The sequence below is a fragment of the Podarcis cretensis genome, assembly GCF_951804945.1.
Source record: "Podarcis cretensis genome assembly, chromosome: 2".
NCBI lineage: Eukaryota > Metazoa > Chordata > Lepidosauria > Squamata > Lacertidae > Podarcis > Podarcis cretensis.
In genome coordinates, this window is record NC_137171.1 from 101,371,356 (window position 1) to 101,392,495 (window position 21,140).

At 43.7% G+C, this 21,140-nt stretch overlaps 1 protein-coding gene across 13 annotated transcripts in view; it reads left to right on the forward strand.

Annotated features, from left to right (window-relative positions):
- The window catches only part of MAGI1 (membrane associated guanylate kinase, WW and PDZ domain containing 1), a 489,041-nt gene that overhangs the window by 238,256 nt on the left and 229,645 nt on the right, over window positions 1-21,140 (forward strand). For all 13 annotated transcript variants that reach the window (XM_079957815.1, XM_079957821.1, XM_079957818.1 and 10 more), the window contains exon 2: window positions 14,568-14,684. In XM_079957815.1, coding sequence (XP_079813941.1) covers window positions 14,568-14,684 — 117 coding nt within the window. The remainder of the gene's footprint in view (window positions 1-14,567; window positions 14,685-21,140) is intronic.

Below are 21,140 nucleotides of genomic sequence, written 5' to 3' on the forward strand. Positions count from 1 at the left end.
GCAGAGGCTTGTTAACTGATTTCTCTTGGCTAATTTCACTGAGCAATGCTTGAGTGTGTTGCATGTGCTTCAACAGAAGAGGGAGTTAAGTGCTTCTGTGCTCATCTGCAATGTGAAAAGCTGCTGGTTATCCCCCTTCTCTTCCAGTCCCTTTGGTTTGAGCCAGGCCAGTCAACGGCTACAGGCAAGACGCGCAGAAATCTTATGTGCGTGTGTTTATTTATAAAACATTTGTATCCCGCATTTCCCGCACTTGTGGCAGCCTAGAACAATAATTAGAACAAGGAAGTGTGTGATGATCTTGTAAAACTCCTAAAGACAGCCAAATTAAAAGATCTGCATCAGCTTCCAAGTACCCTCCCAAAGGATGTAGGTCTCAGGATCCCTTCTTACGTCTCTCCAGAAAGAGCTTTGCCAAACCTCTGAGGGACTGCTCCATGAACCCGAGGCAGTCTCTGAAAAGCCATGCTGTTTCCTGCTGTTGTCAGGGTCGCCTGCAGATAATAAATACAAAGCAGGGCACCAGTGGAAGAACTTAATTGATGGAGAGGTATGTAAGAGGCAAGGTGGTTTCTAAGATATGTGCATCCTAGACCAAGCTATTTGGCCATTGCTTCAACTTATACCTGCATTTCAGGGGGTTGGCCCCTAGGGTCCCTTCCAATGCTACAATTCTAGGATTGCTTCAGTGATCCTTGCTGCTTTCTTCAGACTTTTCTTCAAAAAATAGTTGTTTAGAAGCACTCTTGCATCTTAAAATTGTTAAATAAATAGGGGGAACGGGACAAATGATGTACAGTGGTACGTCGGGTTAAGAGCTAGGAGTCTTGGTTGACCACAAACTTGACATGAGCCAACAGTGTGACGCGGCAGCTAAAAAAGCCAAAGAAAGAAGATTCCACTTAAACATTAGGAAGAACTTCCTGACAGTAAGAGCTGTTCGACAGTAGAATTTGCTGCCAAGGAGTGTGGTTGAGTCTCCTTCTTTGGAGGTCTTTAAGCAGAGGCTTGACCACCATATGTCAGGAGTGCTCTGATGGTGTTTCCTGCTTGGCAGGGGGTTGGACTCGATGGCCCTTGTGGTCTCTTCCAACTCTATGATTCTATGAGCTTAATTCATTCCGGAGGTCCGTTCTTAACCTGAAACTATTCTTAACCTGAGGTACCACTTTAGCTAATGGGGCCTCCTGCTGCTGCTGCGTCGCGATTTCTGTTCTCATCCTGAAGCAAAGTTCTTAACCTGAGGTACTATTTCTGGGTTAGTGGAGTCTGTAATCTGAAGTGTCTGTAACCCGAAGCGTCTGTAACCTGAGGTACCACTGTAGTAACATTAGGTGTCAGCGCTCCCAGCAGGGTTTGCAGGACCATGTCCTAGAGGAAAGTATATTTGGAATATTGGGGACTGAATAGGGCCAGCCCTACCCTTATATACAGTCAGGCAGCAGCCTCTCGAACCAGATTTTGGTGTCACGAAAGGGTAGCAACTTTAGTTATTTAATTTGTTACGGTTCATCATCTGTTCATCATCATAACGGTTCATCATCATAACAATGAGCTGTTTATTTACTGTACTACTGTACTACCTTTCTAAGCAATTACGCCCAAACTGTCTCTCAATGTATAAAATGCACAGTTAGTATAAGAATTCAAAAAACACATTATAACAATCAGAAATTATAATAATATCAGTAAGTAAACACACACACAAAAATCCCTCCCTCCAAAACTGTATAAAGCAATTTATTATGATTCTGTTTTTTCTGCCAAGAAGGGAGAGGGGCTCTTGTTAGATTTTCTGCCTCAGGTGCCACAATAATGTGCCTGGCCTTGGTGTTAGGTGGGGACAGGGTTTGTTGCTCTGCCTCAGGCTGCAAAATGTATTGGGCTGACTCAGGCCCTAGGACTGGTTCATGTCCTTCTGTGAGTTCAAAATGAAACAGCACAGTGCCAAAATGAGCAGAGAGGCCTATCTGCTGCCTCACGCTGACCGCTTAGTAGACAGAGGCTATCAGGCAGATGGCGATTGAATTTGCCCCCAGTATGATTTCGCAATACGATCAGGTGCCTTTGGGTGAGAATTGCGCTCACAGATTGCTTTAGGTTGGTCGTTCCAGAAAGAGCTTTCTTCCCTAGTTAATAGTATAAAATGGTTTGGTTGAACAGCAGGTGGGGATTGCTTTATTTTAGGAGGAAAGTCTAATGATTCTGAGGGAGCATTGGGGCTGTGGGGCTGCTCACAAAAGCACTGTTTTAGTGGACACGTAAATTGGCAACGGCAACTGCAGGGAGCGTGGCTGGGGGACAGAAACAGCAAAAGGGATCCAGTGTGAAGAGAGGTGGACTCAGGCTCTGTTCATTCTAGATTTTAATTATGTAAAAATTGAATATTTTTCTATTACTCTATTACGTAATATGTAAATCCCCTATTACTCAGGGTTGCAAAACATGGTTGGGTTCCAAAGTGCCACTGTTCCTTTCAGGAGCCAGCGTTAAATGTTTATAGACACCGATCTTGCAGAGACTTGGAGTAGCGGATGTTTCATTCTTTGGGGCGAGTTTCTAATGTTTAGGCAAGCAGATGCCAGAGCTCCTTACGCCTCTGCAGACATCCTCTCTCCCCGCTTGTGTGTTTAATGCTCTGCAATTTGCTCCTGGTGTGGGTTGAGTAGACACTTCCTTGGAATGAGCAGCAAAGAGGCCAGCAGTGTCACCGCCCAGCCATCTCTCTCATTTAACTCTTAGTGTGGTGTAGTGGTTAAGAGTGGTAGTCTCGTAATCTGGTGAACCAGGTTCATGTCCCCGCTCCTCCACATGTAGCTGCTGGGTGACCTTGGGCTAGTCACACTTCTCTGAAGTCTCTCAGCCTCACTCACCTCACAGAGTGTTTGTTGTGGGGGAGGAAGGGAAAGGAGAATGTTAGCTGCTTTGAGACTCCTTAAGGGGAGTGAAAGGCGGGATATCAAGTCCGAACAACAACAACAACAACAACAACAACAACAACAACAACAACAACTCTTCTTCTTCTTCTTCTTCTTCTTCTTCTTCTTCTTCTCACCTTCTATTTTATACTCCATTGCCCGTTTTGGTTATATAAGAGTGCACAAAGAGGGGTTGAAACACACAACACTTGGTTTCTGCGATTGGCAATGGCGGTTGTGGTTGTGTAGCAGTCACACAGAACCAGAGATGACACAACAGCAGGCGCTGCACAGTGTTGCAGGCGGGAGAGGATGGTCAGGCAGTGAAGACAGAAGCTTGGATGAGACAAACAACTTTGGGGGAGGACACACACTCCCTGTGCTCAAGAAGTAATATTTATATATATCTAGTTGCATATAGATCTAGTTACATATGTGCCTCTGTATTCGTTTAAACCAAATATCTATTCAGGAACACAAATAAGGAAATATCCCAAGCTACTCTGTGTACAGCCAACACATTTCCTGAAAGAGTAATCTGGACTCCAAGGAAATGTGCAGTGCCAGCTGCAGATTTTTTTTGGGGGGGTGGGGGAGCAGGCTTGGGCAAGATTCCCTTAGTGGGCCCCCTCCCTGAGTGGGTTCAGCAACTGTTCACTTTTTGCCCAGTCATTGCCCCCTGTATGTCTGCCCAGAGGGAAAGCACAAGGGAAGTGAAAGAAGCTATCTTCTTATCCTTCCACTCTTGGAATAGATTATATGCCCAGAGATGGCAGGTGAACAGGCCAGAAGGCTCCAGTGGTTGATAGTGGTTCCCTTGTGGAGATGGGCTTTGGCAGCTGCCCAGTTATGCCTTCCACTTGCACTGCTACAAGTTTAGTAGCTCCTTATGCCTGCATGAGCTACTGACAGCTCAAATGTTGTAGCTCTTTCTGTTTGTGACATCCAGAATCTTCAGATTTGGACCACGCAGGATGCTGGTCTATGCACGATGCACAACCCGCTGGCCCAACGTGCAATGACTGCAGCGATTTTTGTACTTCTTATTACGGTTATTCAAGGGTGAATTCACCCATTTTGCTCTGCATGGTGAGTCTAGTTATATGGCTCCCAGTGACTGGCCTTTGCTTGGCAGGTGCTGCAAAAGCCCCCACAAAGCTAAGGTTCTATCTATGGCAAGTAATTACAACCACATGTGGAAATAAGGAGGCAAAACACAAGGGTTGGGTGCAATTGCAGGGAGGGTCTACGAAGAGTGGCATTCTATGCATGCTTACCAAGGCACATTGAAATGTGCAGAATTTGCTGCCAAGGAAGCATGAATGGGATCAGGCTGATGGACTCATACCAAGGTACCATTCAGCTAACCTTAATAGATGCTGTACCGATTTACGTGCTGAGCTTAAATATTTGATGGCCAGTGCTGAATAGGACTGGAACCTTTTGGCAATTTTTATTCCTTTGGCCGCTTGCCTTATCTGGGAAAGTGCAGCGCTGTTGAGAGCAATTTTGAAATAAAAGCGCAGTTGTGACACTGCAATGTAGAAATGTACAATATTGAGTTACAGGTAGCTGTATATTTTCATTAATCCACCAGAGAATGGCACAGACTGGAAGCATCGGTGAGTCATGCTTCTTCATACCACGCACTGCCTTGTTTGTAGTCCATAAATGTGCATGGGCCATTCTTGTTTCTACTGTGTGCACATCCAATAGCACTGAACTATGCACTTTGTCTGAAAGTGGCTTGATCTTGATCATCGTATATGACTTTGGATTGCTTATGGACAGTGAATGTTTCAGGGGGTTTTTTATGACAAGAAGCTAGAGGGCTTGGATAAGCCCTCAGTAGGTGGTGCAGAGTAGCTTCCTTGCCATTAATATTGCCTGGCTGTGGATTCTGAAATTTCTCTAATGAACCAGCATGGTTTCCTGTGTGTCAGTCTTGGGGTGCCCATTATAGTGCTGCCTGGTGGCTGTCATTCACCCTGTGGAGCCAAGAGCTCAGAAATGCATTAATTATTCTACATCACCAAAGAGAAATTGTGGTTGTTATTTTTTGGGGTGGGGTGGGGTGGGGTGGGGTAGAACCTGCCATTCACTCACAATTCCTTAGTGTCCTGGCAATTCACCTCCACCTTACTTCCGTACCTTTTCAGATATTTTGGAGAACAGACATTTAATGGCGATTCCCACTATTTTAAGAAATGTAGCAAAATTTGCGTTCTTCTCACTCGAAACCCTCAGTGTCCTGGCAGCAAGTGCAGGAGGAAGTATCCTGTGCTATTTCAGCTTTCCACGTTTACTGGTGGCTTCCGCTCTTTCCTGAAGCAGGTAGCAGAATTTCCATTATCCCCAAAGTATGTTTTGGTCTAATCACCTTTTTCCGCAGCCCATTGCTTCTCCCTGGACATCACCCAGTGCTGATTTTCCCCAAGTGCTTCCCCTGTTTGATGTGCATGAGGATCAGTTCTGATTCTTAGCTTGGCCTAGATATTTTCATTTCAATTGGATAAATGCCCTCCTGTATTTGATCCCCTGGGCACCCTTTTCTCACCTTTGCTCGCCTCTACTCTTTGGTGTCAAGTCTAGAGAGGTTTTGAAGGCATGCCTCTCCTCTCTTTTCCCACATCAGCTTGTGTTTGATGAGTATTCTTCAAAGAGAGGAAAGGAGGAGGTGAAAAGAGTTGGAACCAAATGCTTGTCTCTTTTTCAGACACCAGTGAACTGGGGGGGGGGGTGTCGCCTCTGGCTCCCAAAGAAGTTGCAGCTGATCTGTTCTCTCCCAGTGAAAGAATCAGAATCAGAGGAATCTTTATTTGCATCAGACACTATCTGTAGCAATAAAACAAAATACAATGTACTGAAAATAGAGGTAAAAAACTTAACTGTACAAAATACATTCTGGAGGTTTACATCAATAATCAAATTATAGATCTTATTCTAATTGCCCCTGCTAAATGTTTTGCAGTTTTTGCTGTCCCATGATTATCTTGATCTGCTAGAAGATATGACACAGTAGAGACCTTGGTATGGATAGCAGTAGAGGGGTAATAACCTCACTGCTCAAATTTTTATAAAGAGTGCAGACTAGAAGCACATGACCCACTGACTCAACACCACCATCTCCACATGGACATAAGCGTTTGGAAATTGACCCTCTGAAGGCAGTATATTTAATCTTGCATAAGTGAAACCACATATGAATTTTGGAATTGTTGCAAATAGGGTGCCAACGTCTCAAAATGACTATGTGGAAAATAATCATACCATGGACACAATTTCCCAATGTTCTCTCCCAATGAAATATTTATTCACACACTATAAAACAGTTTCTATGTTTTTCACTCCCACCTTTGCAGTGCTTAAGCTAGAGGTCCAATTTGCAGCTTGCCCAGAGTAGCAGTTGGTCTTAGAAAAGTACCCATAACAATAAAGCCCTAAATCTAGCACTGTTTGTTTACTGCATCCTATGAAAACAGAATCTCCCCCACCCCATCCATTTGTCTATAACACACAGCAGTGTTGCAGTTCTGTGCACACTTACTTGAGAGCAAAGCCTGCTGAACTCTTAAGTAAGCATGCATAAGACTGTGTTGCAGTGCCCATTACAGAGAATTCTAAATATGGTTTGGGATTGCAGAACCACTACCCTAACCAAAGCCTTGCAGCTTAAGATCAGCAGATCCATGGTTTGCTCTGCTGCGCGCGCGCGCGCGCGCACACACACACACACACACACAACACACACACACGACAGTCTGCAGGTAGTCACATTTCCTCTGGCAGCACAAATCAAGGAATTAGAAGTGTGCTGTTAGCATGCCAGACGTTCTCCTGGACCTTGGTTTAGGAACTGGGAAAACTGTGTAAGTTCCAGGTCTTACGTGGAATGATGTTATTCAAGCCCTCATTTCCTGGCCTTATTTCTACCTCTTTAAGCACGAGTAGAAAACCAACCGCACTCATGAACATGTTTTTTGAGAATGAATGATGTATGAAATTGTTTTTGCTTGCCTTGAATCAAAATAGCTTTTCTAGCTTGTGCTAGCTGGAAGGGGGGTGCGCATGCCCACATTTTATATAAGCGAACTGTCCGCTTCCGTGATATTTTAACTTTGTTCTGTGTTGATGTATTTTGTGTGTGTTGTAACCTGTCCTAAAACAATTCTACGAAGAAGGGGAGAATACACATCTTTAAAAAATAAATTCAAAATAATGCTGTGTAAGGCGTATCAGAGAAAACCTGGCGCATCTGCTGTGATTCAGATCACACTCCCTGTCCCGACAGAGAGACACAATTCAGAGATGAGAGCAACAGGTTCATTCTGTTATGCAACATTCAAGCCAGCCAGCCAAGCCATAATAAAAATAATAATATTAATAAATTATTGGTACCCTGACCATCTGGCTTTGTTTCCCCAGCCACTCTGGGCAGCTCCCAACAGAATTAAAAGCGCAATAAAACACCAAACATTAAAAACTTCCCTAAACATTCTTACTAACCAGCACGATCTGAACAGAAATTTCTTCCTGATCTTAGATACGATACGGCAGTCACCTAACAGAGCCTTCCCACCCAAGTCCCCTTCATTTTAAAAAATAAAAAAGAAAGAGAGAAACTGTGCAGACAAGAAGCAGGCCATTCAATACTGTTTTGTTTGTTTTCTTCCCCTTATCTCACTGAGCAGTGTGAAGCTTTGACCTGAAAGCCACAGGGATATTGCAGCCTGTAGACTGGCAGATGTAACATTCCTGACACATAAATCACTCTCTTTTGTCACTGCTGGCATAAGGCCAGTGAGTGTTCTAATTATTGAATGGCTTTTATAGCCCCATTACTTATAATCACTTTTGGTCTACAGCTGGGAGGCCAGGATGGAGCAGAGCGAAGTAATATAGCACAAAATGTTACCATTTGTTATCTGCTCCTGGGATTAGGGTTATGCAAGCAACAGGAGTTTAGATGCTTGATGTTGTGTTAATCTTTTTTTTTTTTTAATGCACCAAAAAACCCCAACATTATTGGACGCTGCTGTTCTGAACAGGGTGACTGCATCCGAGCAGTTATCAATATATGTTGAGTATGATGGGGTTTTTGTTTTTTTGACTGATGGCGGAATATGTGTTTTGATTTTGCTGTATTGGTTGTGTTTGATGGCTACGTTGTCTGCAAACGACCCACTCTGTGATCGTTTTGGAGAAGAGCAGGATATAAATTTCAAAAAACAAATTAAATGGTATGTGCTCACCTGAAGCTTTCCACTTCACAAGGGAAACCGTTCTGGGCAATACCCAACAAATAAAATTCTAAAGGGTGCCATTTGCTCAAGCAGGGACAGCATGTATGAATTTTCCTTTCTGCACCAGAACGTTTGCAGTGGCCTGAATGCTGTACAAATCACTACTGTGCGACCTCTTAACTCACGGAGGGCCTCATTTCCTATATGTTCTCTTGCAGGGTTTCCCATTCAGTCCTAATACGGACTCACAGTGGTGATGTTTCTCATTGCCAAGCACCAAGGTGCAATGGCATATAGAGAGGAGCCCCCCTCAGATTTGGCAGTCATTTCCTCTGGAGTTGTGCAGTTTTCGGTTGGGATGTCTTTATAAGAACAAGCATGTCTCGATTAGGTTGTTTTTAAAATTATACATTGGGAGAGTACCTTTTGGGGACATCGGATTTGGAGAAAGCAATGGGGAAATACTGAAGGAAGTAGTCTTCTGGAGTTCTTTTGGACTTTAAAATTCCAACCAATGTTGTGAAATTATTTATGGAAGGTTATTGGGAACCAGTACTGAACCTTAAGTACTTGTGTGCATGTGTCAGACAAACATCACTGCAGCATCCTATAGTGTCATCTGGTGCTACTTACTTGCATCTAGTGAATAAATGTATACTCAAAAGAAAGCCACACTGAGTTCTGTGGGCCTTAGTCCCAGGTAAGCTTGAGTGGGGATGGAGTGTTTTATCTAACCAGCCAGGGCTCCTTGGGATGACAAGATCTTTTTGCACCAGGTCAGTGAGGACCATTTGCTTTTTAAAATTCTCCCATATATACAGAACTTCCTGTGCGCCTTTCAGACTGTATCTTTAGGTTTCTCCCTCAGTGTCAAATAACTGGGGTGAAATAAGTGTTGTTTATTTTTTATAATACATGGAAGATGAATCTCCCTTGGGAGGTTCTGGACTTTCCTTCCTTGGAGGTTTCTAAGCAGAGGTTGGATGGCCATCTGTCATGGATGCTTTAGCTGAGATTCCTACATTGCAGGGGGTTGCACTAGAATAGGCTTCCTCAAACTCGGCCCTCCAGCTGTTTTGAGACTACAATTCCCATCATCCCTGACCACTGGTCCTGCTAGCTAGGGATCATGGGAGTTGTAGGCCAGAAACATCTGGAGGGCCAAGGTTGAGGAAGCCTGCACTAGAAAGATGCCCCTTGGGGTCCCTTCCAGTGCCATGATTCTATGTGTTTTTCTGCTTCAACAATATTTCCTTACGTTCCTATCATTTTATGTCATTGTATTTTGTATAAATTATAAAAATTATAAATGAAATATGTTCTGTTTACAAACAAAACATTTAAATAGCTACCTTTCTACTGGTAGGATGGAGGGGGGCATGGGTGTAGCCAGAATTTTTGTTAGGGGGGGCAGAACCTCAAATTTGTATTGATTTGTATTTTTACTTGGGGGGGAACAACTGCCCCCTCTTGGCTACGCCTATGGGGGGCCCAGGAAGGAAACAAGGTCGGAAGGGGGGCATGGTTGGAAAAAGTTTGGGAAACACTGATGCAATGTATTCCAGGTGGGATTAATCTTGAAGTTTGCTGCCTTCTGATTTAGCAGCATCTTCCACTTTTCTTTCAAGAAACATCCCATCTGGAGTGTTGCCAGTGCATGATGTTCTGTATTAGCTTCCAGTAGCCTTCTAGATATAATTATAAAGATGCTGGTTTAGACTTACAAAGCCACAAATTGCTTGACCCCTGCAGGACTACTTCTTTCCATGTGTTCCATTGCACGCTCTCTCTCTCTCGCTCTCTCTTTCAAAATCCTCTTTCATTAGCTTACATTGTGCAACAAATCTGTGAGTTCCATTGGGTGAGGTATGGAGCGTGGCTTGCTCAAGGTAATTAAAACAGATTAATAGTTGAAGAGGCATTTGAGCTTGAGTTCCCTACATTCATACCATTTTCTAGCTTCATCAAGGCAACTATGCAGCACTCAAGTGTACAGTGTATCAGCAGTTAGGAGAAATAGCTTTTCATAAAATGGTTTAAGCCAAATGGATGATTAGGGTTTTTGGTAGTTATCTTTTGCTTTGCATTCTCAGAGGTGTTCAGTCCACCTGCACCTAAAAGCATCATCATCATCATCATTTTTTACGTGTTTGACAAGGTTTGCATGCAAATTTATTACTCTCAATGAATAAGAATAAGAATGTTATTATTTATATGCTGCCCAGCTGACTGGGTTGCCGCAACCACTCTGGGCAACTCCCAATTTCCCTATATGGGGCTGCCTTCAGATGTCTTCTAAAAGTCAAATAGTTGTTTATTTCCTTGACATCTGATGGTAGGGTGTTCCACAGGGCAGGCGCCACTCCCAAGAAGGCCCTCTGCCTGGTTCCTTTAACCTCATAGTGAGGGAAACACCAGAAGGCCCTGGATTCTGGACCACAATGTCCAGGCTGGATGATTAGTATAGAGACGCTTCTTCAGGTATACAGGGCCGAGACTGACCTATAGTTGTTATTTTTCCTTTGACAAAAAAATAACTATGCATTAACATTTTAATTCCCGGGATGGGGGGGTGGGGGGGTCAGGGAATATGTCCACACATACAGGTATATTTATTGTATTTGTCACCTAGGTTTGTAGACTGCCCTTCATCACTTATTATAGTGATCTCAGATTGGTTTCCAGAATGTCCTGAAACAAACAACAGTTAGAAAATATACAAGCTGATAAAACAGTGACTGAAACTAATTAAGAAATATAAGTGCCTTGGCTTTCACCCTCAGGCACAATACTTGAGACTCTTGACTCCAGGAAACCCAAAAGCTTTATTCCATAAGTCAGCACAGAGTCTCAGCATTAGCTCAGAATACAAGATGTACTGCTCAGAGATCCATTTGCAAAGTTCTAAGATGCAGAGCTAGGGACACGGGTGGCGCTGTGGGTTAAACCACAGAGCCTAGGGTTTGCCGATCAGAAGGTTGGCTGTTCAAATCCCCGCGACGGGGTGAGCTCCCGTTGCTCGGTCCCTGCTCCTGCCAACCTAGCAGTTCAAAAGCACGTCAAAGTACAAGTAGATAAATAGGTACCACTCCGGCGGAAAGGTAAACAGCGTTTCTGTGCGCTGCTCTGGTTCGCCAGAAGCGGCTTAGTCATGCTGGCCACATGATCCGGAAGCTGTATGCTGGCTCCCTCGGCCAGTAAAGTGAGATGAGCGCCGCAACCCGAGAGTCAGTCACGACTGGACCTAATGGTCAGGGGTCCCTTTACCTTTAAGATGCAGAGCTAGGCATGAGTTTAAGTGCTTCTTCCATGTTGGTGTGGCTGCTGGGGCTGTTTGTGACAGTGCAGACAATCATAACGGGCCCAATTCTCTTGACTTTCCCTTCTCCTCCAGTTCACCAGGCTCTGCCAATCGGCCAACTGCCTCTTCAGCTACCCTGAGAAATTCATTCTTTGGAGGTGGGATAGGACTCAACCAACTCCTCCTCCCTTGCTGGAATGTCTGACCGTGGCAGGCTGGAAATAGATAACCTTCTCTATCATTTTTGTATGATTCTATGTTTTATATGCTGTGGCTTCTGGGTGGCTTCATTTTTCAGTAGATTTTTCCTGCAGCCTTGAATGCCATTTGGCATCGTGGCGGCATATAAATCTTTAAACCAATTAAATCATAGAATCTGTCCATAACCTTCAGTAGGAGATGATTCAAACTGCTACTGGAAAGTAGTTTATTGCAATGGCAGGATTGAAAGGAGGGTTCAGACTGGAAACTGCTGCTCAACGTATATAGGCTTAGGGCTTCAGTGCTTGCAATCTGACCAACCACTGTGCTGAGTTCATTATGGTTCTGGAACGTAGAATCATAGAATAGCAGACCTGGAAGGGACCATGAGGGCCATCTAGTCCAACTCCCTGCATTGCAGGGATATTTTGCCAAATGTAGGACTCAAATCCATGGCCCTGAGATTAAGAGTCTTATGCTCTCATGCTCTACCGACTGAGTTCCTCTCATTTGCTTGTGAGGAGGGGCTTGTCAGCTAGGGAATTTACAGTGGCAGTGCAGCGTTAGTGGCAAGTTGTTCTGTTATGAGAAGACCCAGGTGTCTTCTGCCCATAGCCGCATAGGAGCCACTCTTCTGTAATGTTATCCTGTGCTTCTGGGAGCAGTATGTGAATGGTGGAATCATGTGAGTCTTTCCTAAACAATGGAAAGGCCCAAGCAGTGTGCCACAGCCACATATTTACGTCTTTTACTGAAAACCCACAGTGGGAAAGGATGTCATCAACAGATAGCTCAGTTGATAGCTCAGATAGCTCAGACTCAACAGATAGCTCAGACTCTTAACTTCAGGTCATGGGTTTGAGCCCCACGTCGGACAAAAAGATTCCTGCATTTCAGGGGGTTGGACTAGATCAAGGTTTCCCAAACTTAGGGTTCTTGGACTACAATTCCCATCATCCCTGACCATTGGTCCTGCTACCTAGGAATGATGGGAATTTTAGTCCCCCCCAAAAAAAAACATCTGGAGACCCAACTCTGGGAAACCCTGGACTAGAAAATCCTTGTGGTCCCTTCCAACTCTACAATTCTATGAATGGTAGCTCCCATGTGAATGTTCCATTTAAGGCAAAGCAAATGTACTTATTTCACTGGAAAACTCTTGGAGCACGTACAGTGAAACTGGAATGGGGGTGGCGGTGGGATTTGCAAAGGTATCTTAAATCCTGTGGGAGTTTGCATTAGTGGAACAATTTCATTTCAGCTTAATTATTTCGCGTGCCTGGAGAATGAATTTGCTGGGCCCTTGTGGGACTCTTGGAAGTGTAAAAATAGATGAGTATGTGACAAAGAGAAGTGTTGCTTAATTGTTCCCCCTCCCCCCTTTTTTTTGGGGGGGGGGATTGACTGATCCCATGCCCTGCTAGGAGCTCATTAGTGGGAATTCAACAGGACTAATAAAAATGTCTCTTTCGCAAATCCCAGAACAGTGATTAGTCCTGGAAGTCTCTAATGGAGTTCTGTTCCTATAGAAAAACTTAGAAGATCCTTGATTTTTTTTTTAATTAAGTGTTTCAAATTCACATTTTTAACTACAGCACATTAAGTCCCTGCTGGTCTATGACCAAAATAACTAATGAGTACATTTATTGATGTATATGATTATGAACATAGAAGAAGAAGCTATATGTGATTTATATCCTGCATAAATTGTTTGTGCTGATACTGCACAATTTCGCCTTTGAATATTTCACCTACTTGTACAAACATCTCATGACACTGTAATATATTTGACTTAAAAGAAACCTATACATCCTTCTTGGTCAACAGAAAAACCGAGATGCAATTGCAGCTTAGATATTGGGGACTATTAAATCAAGAAACCCATTGCCTGGTTAAGATACCGTTAATATGTGCAGGTTGTTATTAGTTTAGCAGACTGGTGTTGGAAACGACTTGTTATGTTACTGTTTAAACCCACTGGGTAGATCTGGTCATAATGGGTGGTATTCAGCTAAGTTTAGACCCACTGAAATTAATGAACGTGACTAAACTAGGGTCATTGATTTCAGTAGGTCTCCCTGAGTAGAACTTAGCGGTTTAGTGTACACGTTTGTGTACACCTAAGTGTACACCTTTGCCTTTCCTCTTTCATTTGTGTCCTGGTTTTGGTGCTTTGTTCTTCGTTCGTTTACACCAGAGTTTTGTCTCAAATGGGGAGCTCTGGCTTAATATCTGCTTATCATCTACAGTGTTTCCCAACCTTGCATCTCAGGCAGTTTTTGATCTACAGTTCATATTATCCCTGACCACTGGTCTTGCTAGCCTGGGATGATGGGAGTTGTAGTCCAAAAACAGCTGGAGACCCAAGTTTGGGAAACACACATCTAGGATTTGAAACTCAGAGGCCTGTCTAAGTTACAGCAGTGGATGTTTAGACTTTACCCAGACCTAATTGCTGTGGAGGTTGCAAATGTTAGTTTATTTGAGTGTTTCCCAACTAAAGACCAGGCAGCTCTGCTATGCTAATCTGTGTGTCCAGCCTTCCTTTTTACCCAAGCCTTGGGCTTTGTAGAAGAAGAAATGCTCTCCCTTTTAAAATATTTTTTCCCCATCATCATTTTGTCTATGTCATTTTTCTCCCAGTGCAGAAAAAATATGTGCTATTGCCAGGAGTGAGGGTGATAATCCCTTTAGCACCAGCAGGAAGGAAGAAGGGTTGTAAAGCCAGGGAGATTTCATGTTTGCAGCAAGTTATTTTTGGTAATTAGCCATTTACAGAAAACGCACATGAAAACAGCATACCATAATTCAGAGGAACTGCAGATTGCAAGTCTAATGTTAGCTAGAGCTGGCAATGTTAATCCCTTCTCTGCTCAATTTGTGATTGCTTTCTTTTTCTTGCAGGAAGTCGTCTGAACAAAGATCTGAGACATTATCTCAACCAGAGGTTTCAGAAAGGATCTCCAGATCACGAGCTGCAACAGACTATTAGAGATAACCTTTATCGCCACGCTGTGCCTTGTAAGTAGCTAACAATTCATCTAGTGAATTTAGTATAATAAAACTAAAAACAAACCCTTTGGTGCTAACTTTTTATGACAGCCAATGGGGCTGCTGTGTGGAGACCTGGTTTTTTTTGTTTAATTTTCTTACTAGGAGGAGATGTTTGCTTCCAGTGGTGGTTGAGAAAGTGCTGGATTTGCTTTATCACCAGTTGCACAGAGTGCTTGGATGGAGAAGGTTAAGAAATTAAGGAGCAACAGCCTAGTGGTTAAAGCACATGGTTGGCCTATAGGAGGTCCCAAATTAAATCCCTGACATCACCTGTTTAAAAGATCAAGTACCAGGTGATGAGAAGGACCTTTGTGTTAAACCATGGAAGGCTACTGATGACAGTGGGCTAGATGGAACAACTACCTGGCCCAATATTTGTCAGCTTCAAATGTTCCATGGTGAGTGTGGATCAATGAAGAGAGCTTCATAAGTTCCTGTTAACAATATGAAAAATGTTGGTTTTGACCTAAAAGCTGTCTTTGACTCAAAAACCGCCTTTCACCCCAAACCAACAATTTGATTACTTTCTTCCCCAATATACCGTATTTTTCGCCCTATAGGACGCACTTTTCCCCCTCCAAAAATGAAGGGAAAATGTGTGTGCGTCCTATGGGGCGAATGCAGGCTTTCGCTGAAGCCTGGAAAGCGAGAGGCGTCGGTGCGCACCGACCCCTCTTGCTCTCCAGGCTTCAAGAGAGCCCCAGCGCCAGCCCCGCAAGCTCGGGGGACAGCGAGGAGGCGGAACGCCGGCATCCCGCTGTCTCCCAGACCTGGTCTGAAGGCTGGCGGCGGGGAGAAAAGCGCTTCTCCCCGCTGCCGCCCCACAAGCTCCGGGGACAGCGGGGAGGCGCAGCGTGCCATCCCACTGTCCCCGGACCTGGTCTGAAGGCTGGCGGTGGGGAGAAGAGCGCTTCTCCCCACTGCTGGCCCCACAAGCACCTGGGGGGGGGGAATAAATTTTTGTTCTTTATTCCCCCCCCAAAAAAACCAGGTGCGTCCTATGGGCCGGTGCGTCCTATGGGGCGAAAAATACGGTACTTGGATATCTGTGGAGGGCCCTTCACTTTGAACAGGAAAAAAAAATGTATAAAGGCAGGATCACTGCCCTGCAAATTGAAGCTTCTCAATACTTAATCCTGACTCTTTTGCAAAGTGTTGTATCGCCTTTCTCTTGACAGGCCAGCTTTTACGGAGTTGGTGTTAAACTTTAGTCCATCTTCCTGACGTTTCCTTACCTGCTAATGTTCATGTTTTATGTGATCTTTCAAACAGCTTAAAAGCCACTTCTGGAAATGTTGCAGAATCTAGCATAGGTTTAGTGCTCATCTCTGTTTTAAGTGTTTCCCAAAAAAGACAAATCCGTTTGCAACCTCATCAACTCAGAAAAATGCAGGAGTTTTGTGTTATAACTTTCCCACGGTTTTCATGATCTGCTGCTCATGTGACACAGTTTGGGGTGGTATCCTGGCATACAGTTCTTTCCTGTCCTTTAAAATTCAGCGTGGTGTGGTAGTACAGTGGTACCTTGGGTTACGGACTTAATTTGTTCTGGAAATGTCTGTGCGTGTTATGGAGGGAATGCCTACGGGTGGCATGCCTACGGATTTTCCTCCTCTAAAAACTACGTGCGTGTTATGGTTGGGTGCGTGTTATAGAGCGAAAAATACGGTACTTTCGTAGCCTACAACCCAATTACTTTTTAAAAACTTGTTACATGCTTCAGGCTTTTATATGAATTGGGTATTTTTATCGTATTATAAATGTGTTACTTTCCTTACACCTTTTTAAAGGCAACATGGGCTACCTATTTTTTAAAAAAGCAAGACGCTGAATTGTTTTCATGTGGTCAGCTGTACTTGGTGTCAGATTTTGAGGGCCTGAAGAACTTTCGCTATAGGGAGCCGTGTGCCCTTTGAACCCCCTGTAACTGCAGCTTGTTGCCGCCGACTTTCTTGCTGCATCATCTTCCTCTTCTTTACGGTTCCAGTTTCAGAAACGACAAATAAAGCAAAACGGGCCTAAGTTCTGTTGGAGCATTTTTCTGCGTTGCCAAGGTTACGTTTTGAAATGCTCTCGACTTGAATCTTTTCTCTGATTTATTGGACTTGACTGTGAGCTAAACTACTTTGCTTGCTTTTTAATCTCACCCAAGGCCTTGATTATAGAATCGGGTGTGTATTTGGGGGGGAGGGGGTGTTTAGCAGGGAGATGCTTTTTTTTTTAATATACATTTTGCAATTCTATTTTTAATGAAAGGAAAGGGAGTGGTGACACTGCGAATGGGAGACAATTCTCTTCTTGCATTAAAATGAACATCTATATTCATGCCTCACAATTATATAACCAACAGACAAACCTAGAAGGGGGAGTTGGTTGTTATGCAATACTTACCTTTGTAGAGCAGTTAGCTGAATAGCATTCTCTCTCCTCCTCCTCCCCCTCCGCCCTGGCGGTTTTTCTGCAAAGGAGCTTTCCTATGGGCTTTGGATGTGATAAAAATGTGCAGGCTTGAAACTGAATGAAGCTACTGTATGTATGGCTGTTTGGTAACTTGGAAGTGGTGAAGTGGGGGAGGGCAAGGGGAGGGAAGAGATTTTTCCAGGGCTGAAGATTAATCTGGCTGCTGCATACTAATATTTTTTTATTCCTCGATGCACGTGATGAGAAAATCCAGTGCTCTGGGCCAATCTCTGTTGCTAATGGATTATGAAGTCTTGTATTTTGAAAATGGAATTCCCTGCTGATTATGTGGTAAACATGTTAAAGGCTCACAAGGTCACTCAAACTGAGCATGCCTTGACTGCCTGCTGATCCTTATTGCTGCAACCAGAGTACTCTGCTGAACGGACGACTAATGGCCCAAAATGCATAAAATGAGTCCTTTCCTCTACGTCCAAACCCCCCCCCCCCCAGTCATTTGAAATCCTCAAAATTCGGCTCTTAAGTAGTGCAGTTACATTGCAAAACCAAACTAAGTCACAAATCAATAAAATCGCATGTGTAGCAGGGGAGAAGGGCTGGCTGGCCACCACAGAAATGCTCGTGGAACAATAGCCGTTTTCAAAATGTGCAGCTCACGGCATTGATCAACAACCCCCGCTGCCTTTTTCTGAATTAGGAAGGAGCCGCCATACTTAAGAAAAACAGCCACGGCCAAAACTGAGCAGCCACAGGCAGCTTTACAGCTCTTGCAGTGATCAATTGGCTTTCTTTAGCTGTGGTAGAGGAGCAGTCTAATAGCCGGCCTAGCTTGATATATTCCAGCCTTTAAAAACTGCTCCCAGAACTTACAAAGAAAAATGCAGCAAAATCAACTAGTTCTTTTTTAAAAATGCAGCTGAGTTGCATCTCTACATCTGGGGAAATGACTTAAAAGCATATGTTACAGTGTTTAAATCAAGTGTGAAAAATGGCAAAGGAAAGACAAACGGGCACTTTCTGAAACAAGGCGATACCACACCAGCCTATCTGCAGTTAAGCCCCAAATGAGGTGTCGTTTTGTTGCTAAGGTGTAGAAGAGCTTATACAGTGGTACCTTGGGTTAAGAACTTAATTCGTTCTGGAGGTCCGTTCTTAACCTGAAACTGTTCTTAACCTGAGACACCACTTTAGCTAATGGGGCCTACCGCTGCTGCCGCACAGCCACCACACAATTTCTGTTCTTATCCTGAAGCAAAGTTCTTAACCCGAGGTACTATTTCTGGGTTAGCGGAGTCTGTAACCTGAAGCGTCTGTAACCTGAGGTACCACTGTAGATTCACCTGTGTTGCCATTTTGCAATCTGACTGAGGGCACAAAACAGAAGGCCCTTTTAGTACAGATTCTCTCACGCAGGTGCTGCTAGATTTTCATTATATTGGTTTTATTAGATTTGTGTACTCGATTTTTGACTACAATGAGTGAGAAATTATCCAAAGGAGTGAAAATGGTGAGAGGTGGTACTTAGGGTGATCTAAATGTAGGGGAAATAGAAAAGGTTAAAAACAGAGGGATTCTAGTGGAAAGTCGAAAACAGAAGTAAAGAGAACTGCAGTGGAGTGGAAGAGTGAACTTAGTGTGCAATGGATAGATAAATATAGATACAGTGGTACCTCGGGTTACAGACGCTTCAGGTTACAGACTCCGCTAACCCAGAAATAATACCTCGGGTTAAGAACTTTGCTTCAGGATGAGAACAGAAATCGTGTGGCAGCGGTGCAGTGGCAACAGGAGGCCCCATTAGCTAAAGTGGTACTTTAGGTTAAGAACAGTTTCTGATTAAGGATGGACCTCCAGAACGAATGAAGTTCTTAACCTGAGGTACCACTGTAAAAGCCTTACTAGAGAAGTGTCTGTAGGATCAGACTGCAACTAGGCCAGTGGTGAGCCTATTATTTATTTGAGACTATTCAGATTTCCAGTATGCATATTCTATGCAGATAGATTCATCTGCTTTCCAAGTGGTGTCATGCGCAGTAAAATCCAACATGGTGGTTCCCACAGGAAGGCTGTATGCTCAGATGAACTCTGGGTACCATTATAATCTATGTCGTTGGTAGCATCTTAAAAAGCAGAGACATCACCTTGCCAACAAAGGTCCGTATAGTTAAAGCTATGGTTTTCCCAGTAGTGATGTATGGAAGTGAGAGCTGGACCATAAAGAAGACTGATCGCCAAAGAATTGATGCTTTTGAATTATGGTGCTGGAGGAGACTCTTGAGAGTCCCATGGATTGCAAGAAGTTCAAACCTATCCATTCTTAAGGAAATCAGCCCTGAGTGCTCACTGGAAGGACAGATCCTGAAGCTGAGACTCCAATACTTTGGCCACCTCATGAGAAGAGAAGACTTCCTGGAAAAGACCCTGATGTTGGGAAAGATGGAGGGCACAAAGAGAAGGGGATGGCAGAGGACGAGATGGTTCGACAGTGTTCTCGAAGCTACCGGCATGAGTTTGACCAAACTGTGGGAGGCAGTGGAAGACAGGAGTGCCTGGTGTGCTCTGGTCCATGGGGTTACGAAGAGTCGGACATGACTGAACGACTAAACAACAACAACAACAAAATGCTTGCTGCATTTCTATCAATTTGTGCTGCAGCGCTGAGCTAAAACTGGTTCATAAGTTCAAAATGTGAACTACTTTCTTTTTTGAAAATTAGAATCTTTATAAGTTTTATATCCTGTTGGTTTCACCCAACTATTTGTTTTTGCCTTTAGCAGTCACCCACATTATATTTTTCAGCTTAGCAAACCATTTCAGGTTTAATTTTTTGTTATGTTTTGGGGGAGGGGGAAACCCATCTGCTGACCAGCATCATTGAAGAGCGGCTTCAAAGTGGCCAGAGATTAAGAGAATACAACAAAAATCAGAGCGAACACTTCCCTGAAGTTCATCTCGAAAGTTTTTCTTTATCACTTGCCAGGCAGCCTTCCAGTAAGTAGTGTGGGAAGATGGCTGATGGTTTTAGATGCCTTTGTTTCTTTATTAATTCCCAGTGCTCTTCAGTTTGCTCCCATAATTACGACATGCAAAGGGCTTCCAAAGGGCTTTGTCCTCATTGTGAGGAATCTGCAGTGGGTATTCAAGTGGTCCTAAAAGGTATTGAGACTTGAAAGCCGGTGGCCAAGAGGGAAGAAATTGCAGCTTAATGCTGAGTTATTAGTGCTCTTTACAATCTCAGACGCAAGAAAGATATGCATCTCAAATGTAATATTCCGTCAGCAAAAAACAGTGGCATGCTCTCTCGATTGAATTCTAAGCACCAAGAGGGAGTGGGAGCTTTTTTTTTTTTTTTTTTAGCTGTCTCCCAAAGCCTAATCATGGAGTTCCATCAACGGAACATGGAATGGATTAAAGCAGGGGTAGGCAACCTAAGACCCATGGGCTGGATGCGGCCCAATCGCCTTCTCAATCCGGCCCACGGTCAGCATGTTTTTACATGAGTAGAATGTGTCCTTTTATTTAAAATGCATCTCTGGGTTATTTGTGGGGCCTGCCTGGTGTTTTTACATGAGTTGAATGTGTGTTTTTATTTAAAATGCATCTCTGGGTTATTTGTGGGGCATAGGAATTTGTTCATTTTTTTCCTTCAAAATATAGTCCGGCCCACCACATGGTCTGTGGGATGGTGGACTGGCCCACGGCTGAAAAAGGTTGCTGGGTTAAAGCTTCATATAGCCATCTGGGGGAAAAGTTTTTTTATGAGATGGAGCTCAGGAGCAGTTTAGAAGTAAAAGAAAGTATGATAGCTTAGCAAAGATCAGCAGCTGGTGATGGACCCTTTTATGCAGTTGGTTTCCAGTGTTGTCATGCTGTTTGCCTTCCAAAAACTTATACCTCTCCCTCCACAAACACCTACCTCTGCATCTTCTCCCATAGCTTATGTTAGCTTGGATACAGCCATACCTTGGAATTCAAATGCCTTGTGAGTCAAATGTTTTGGCT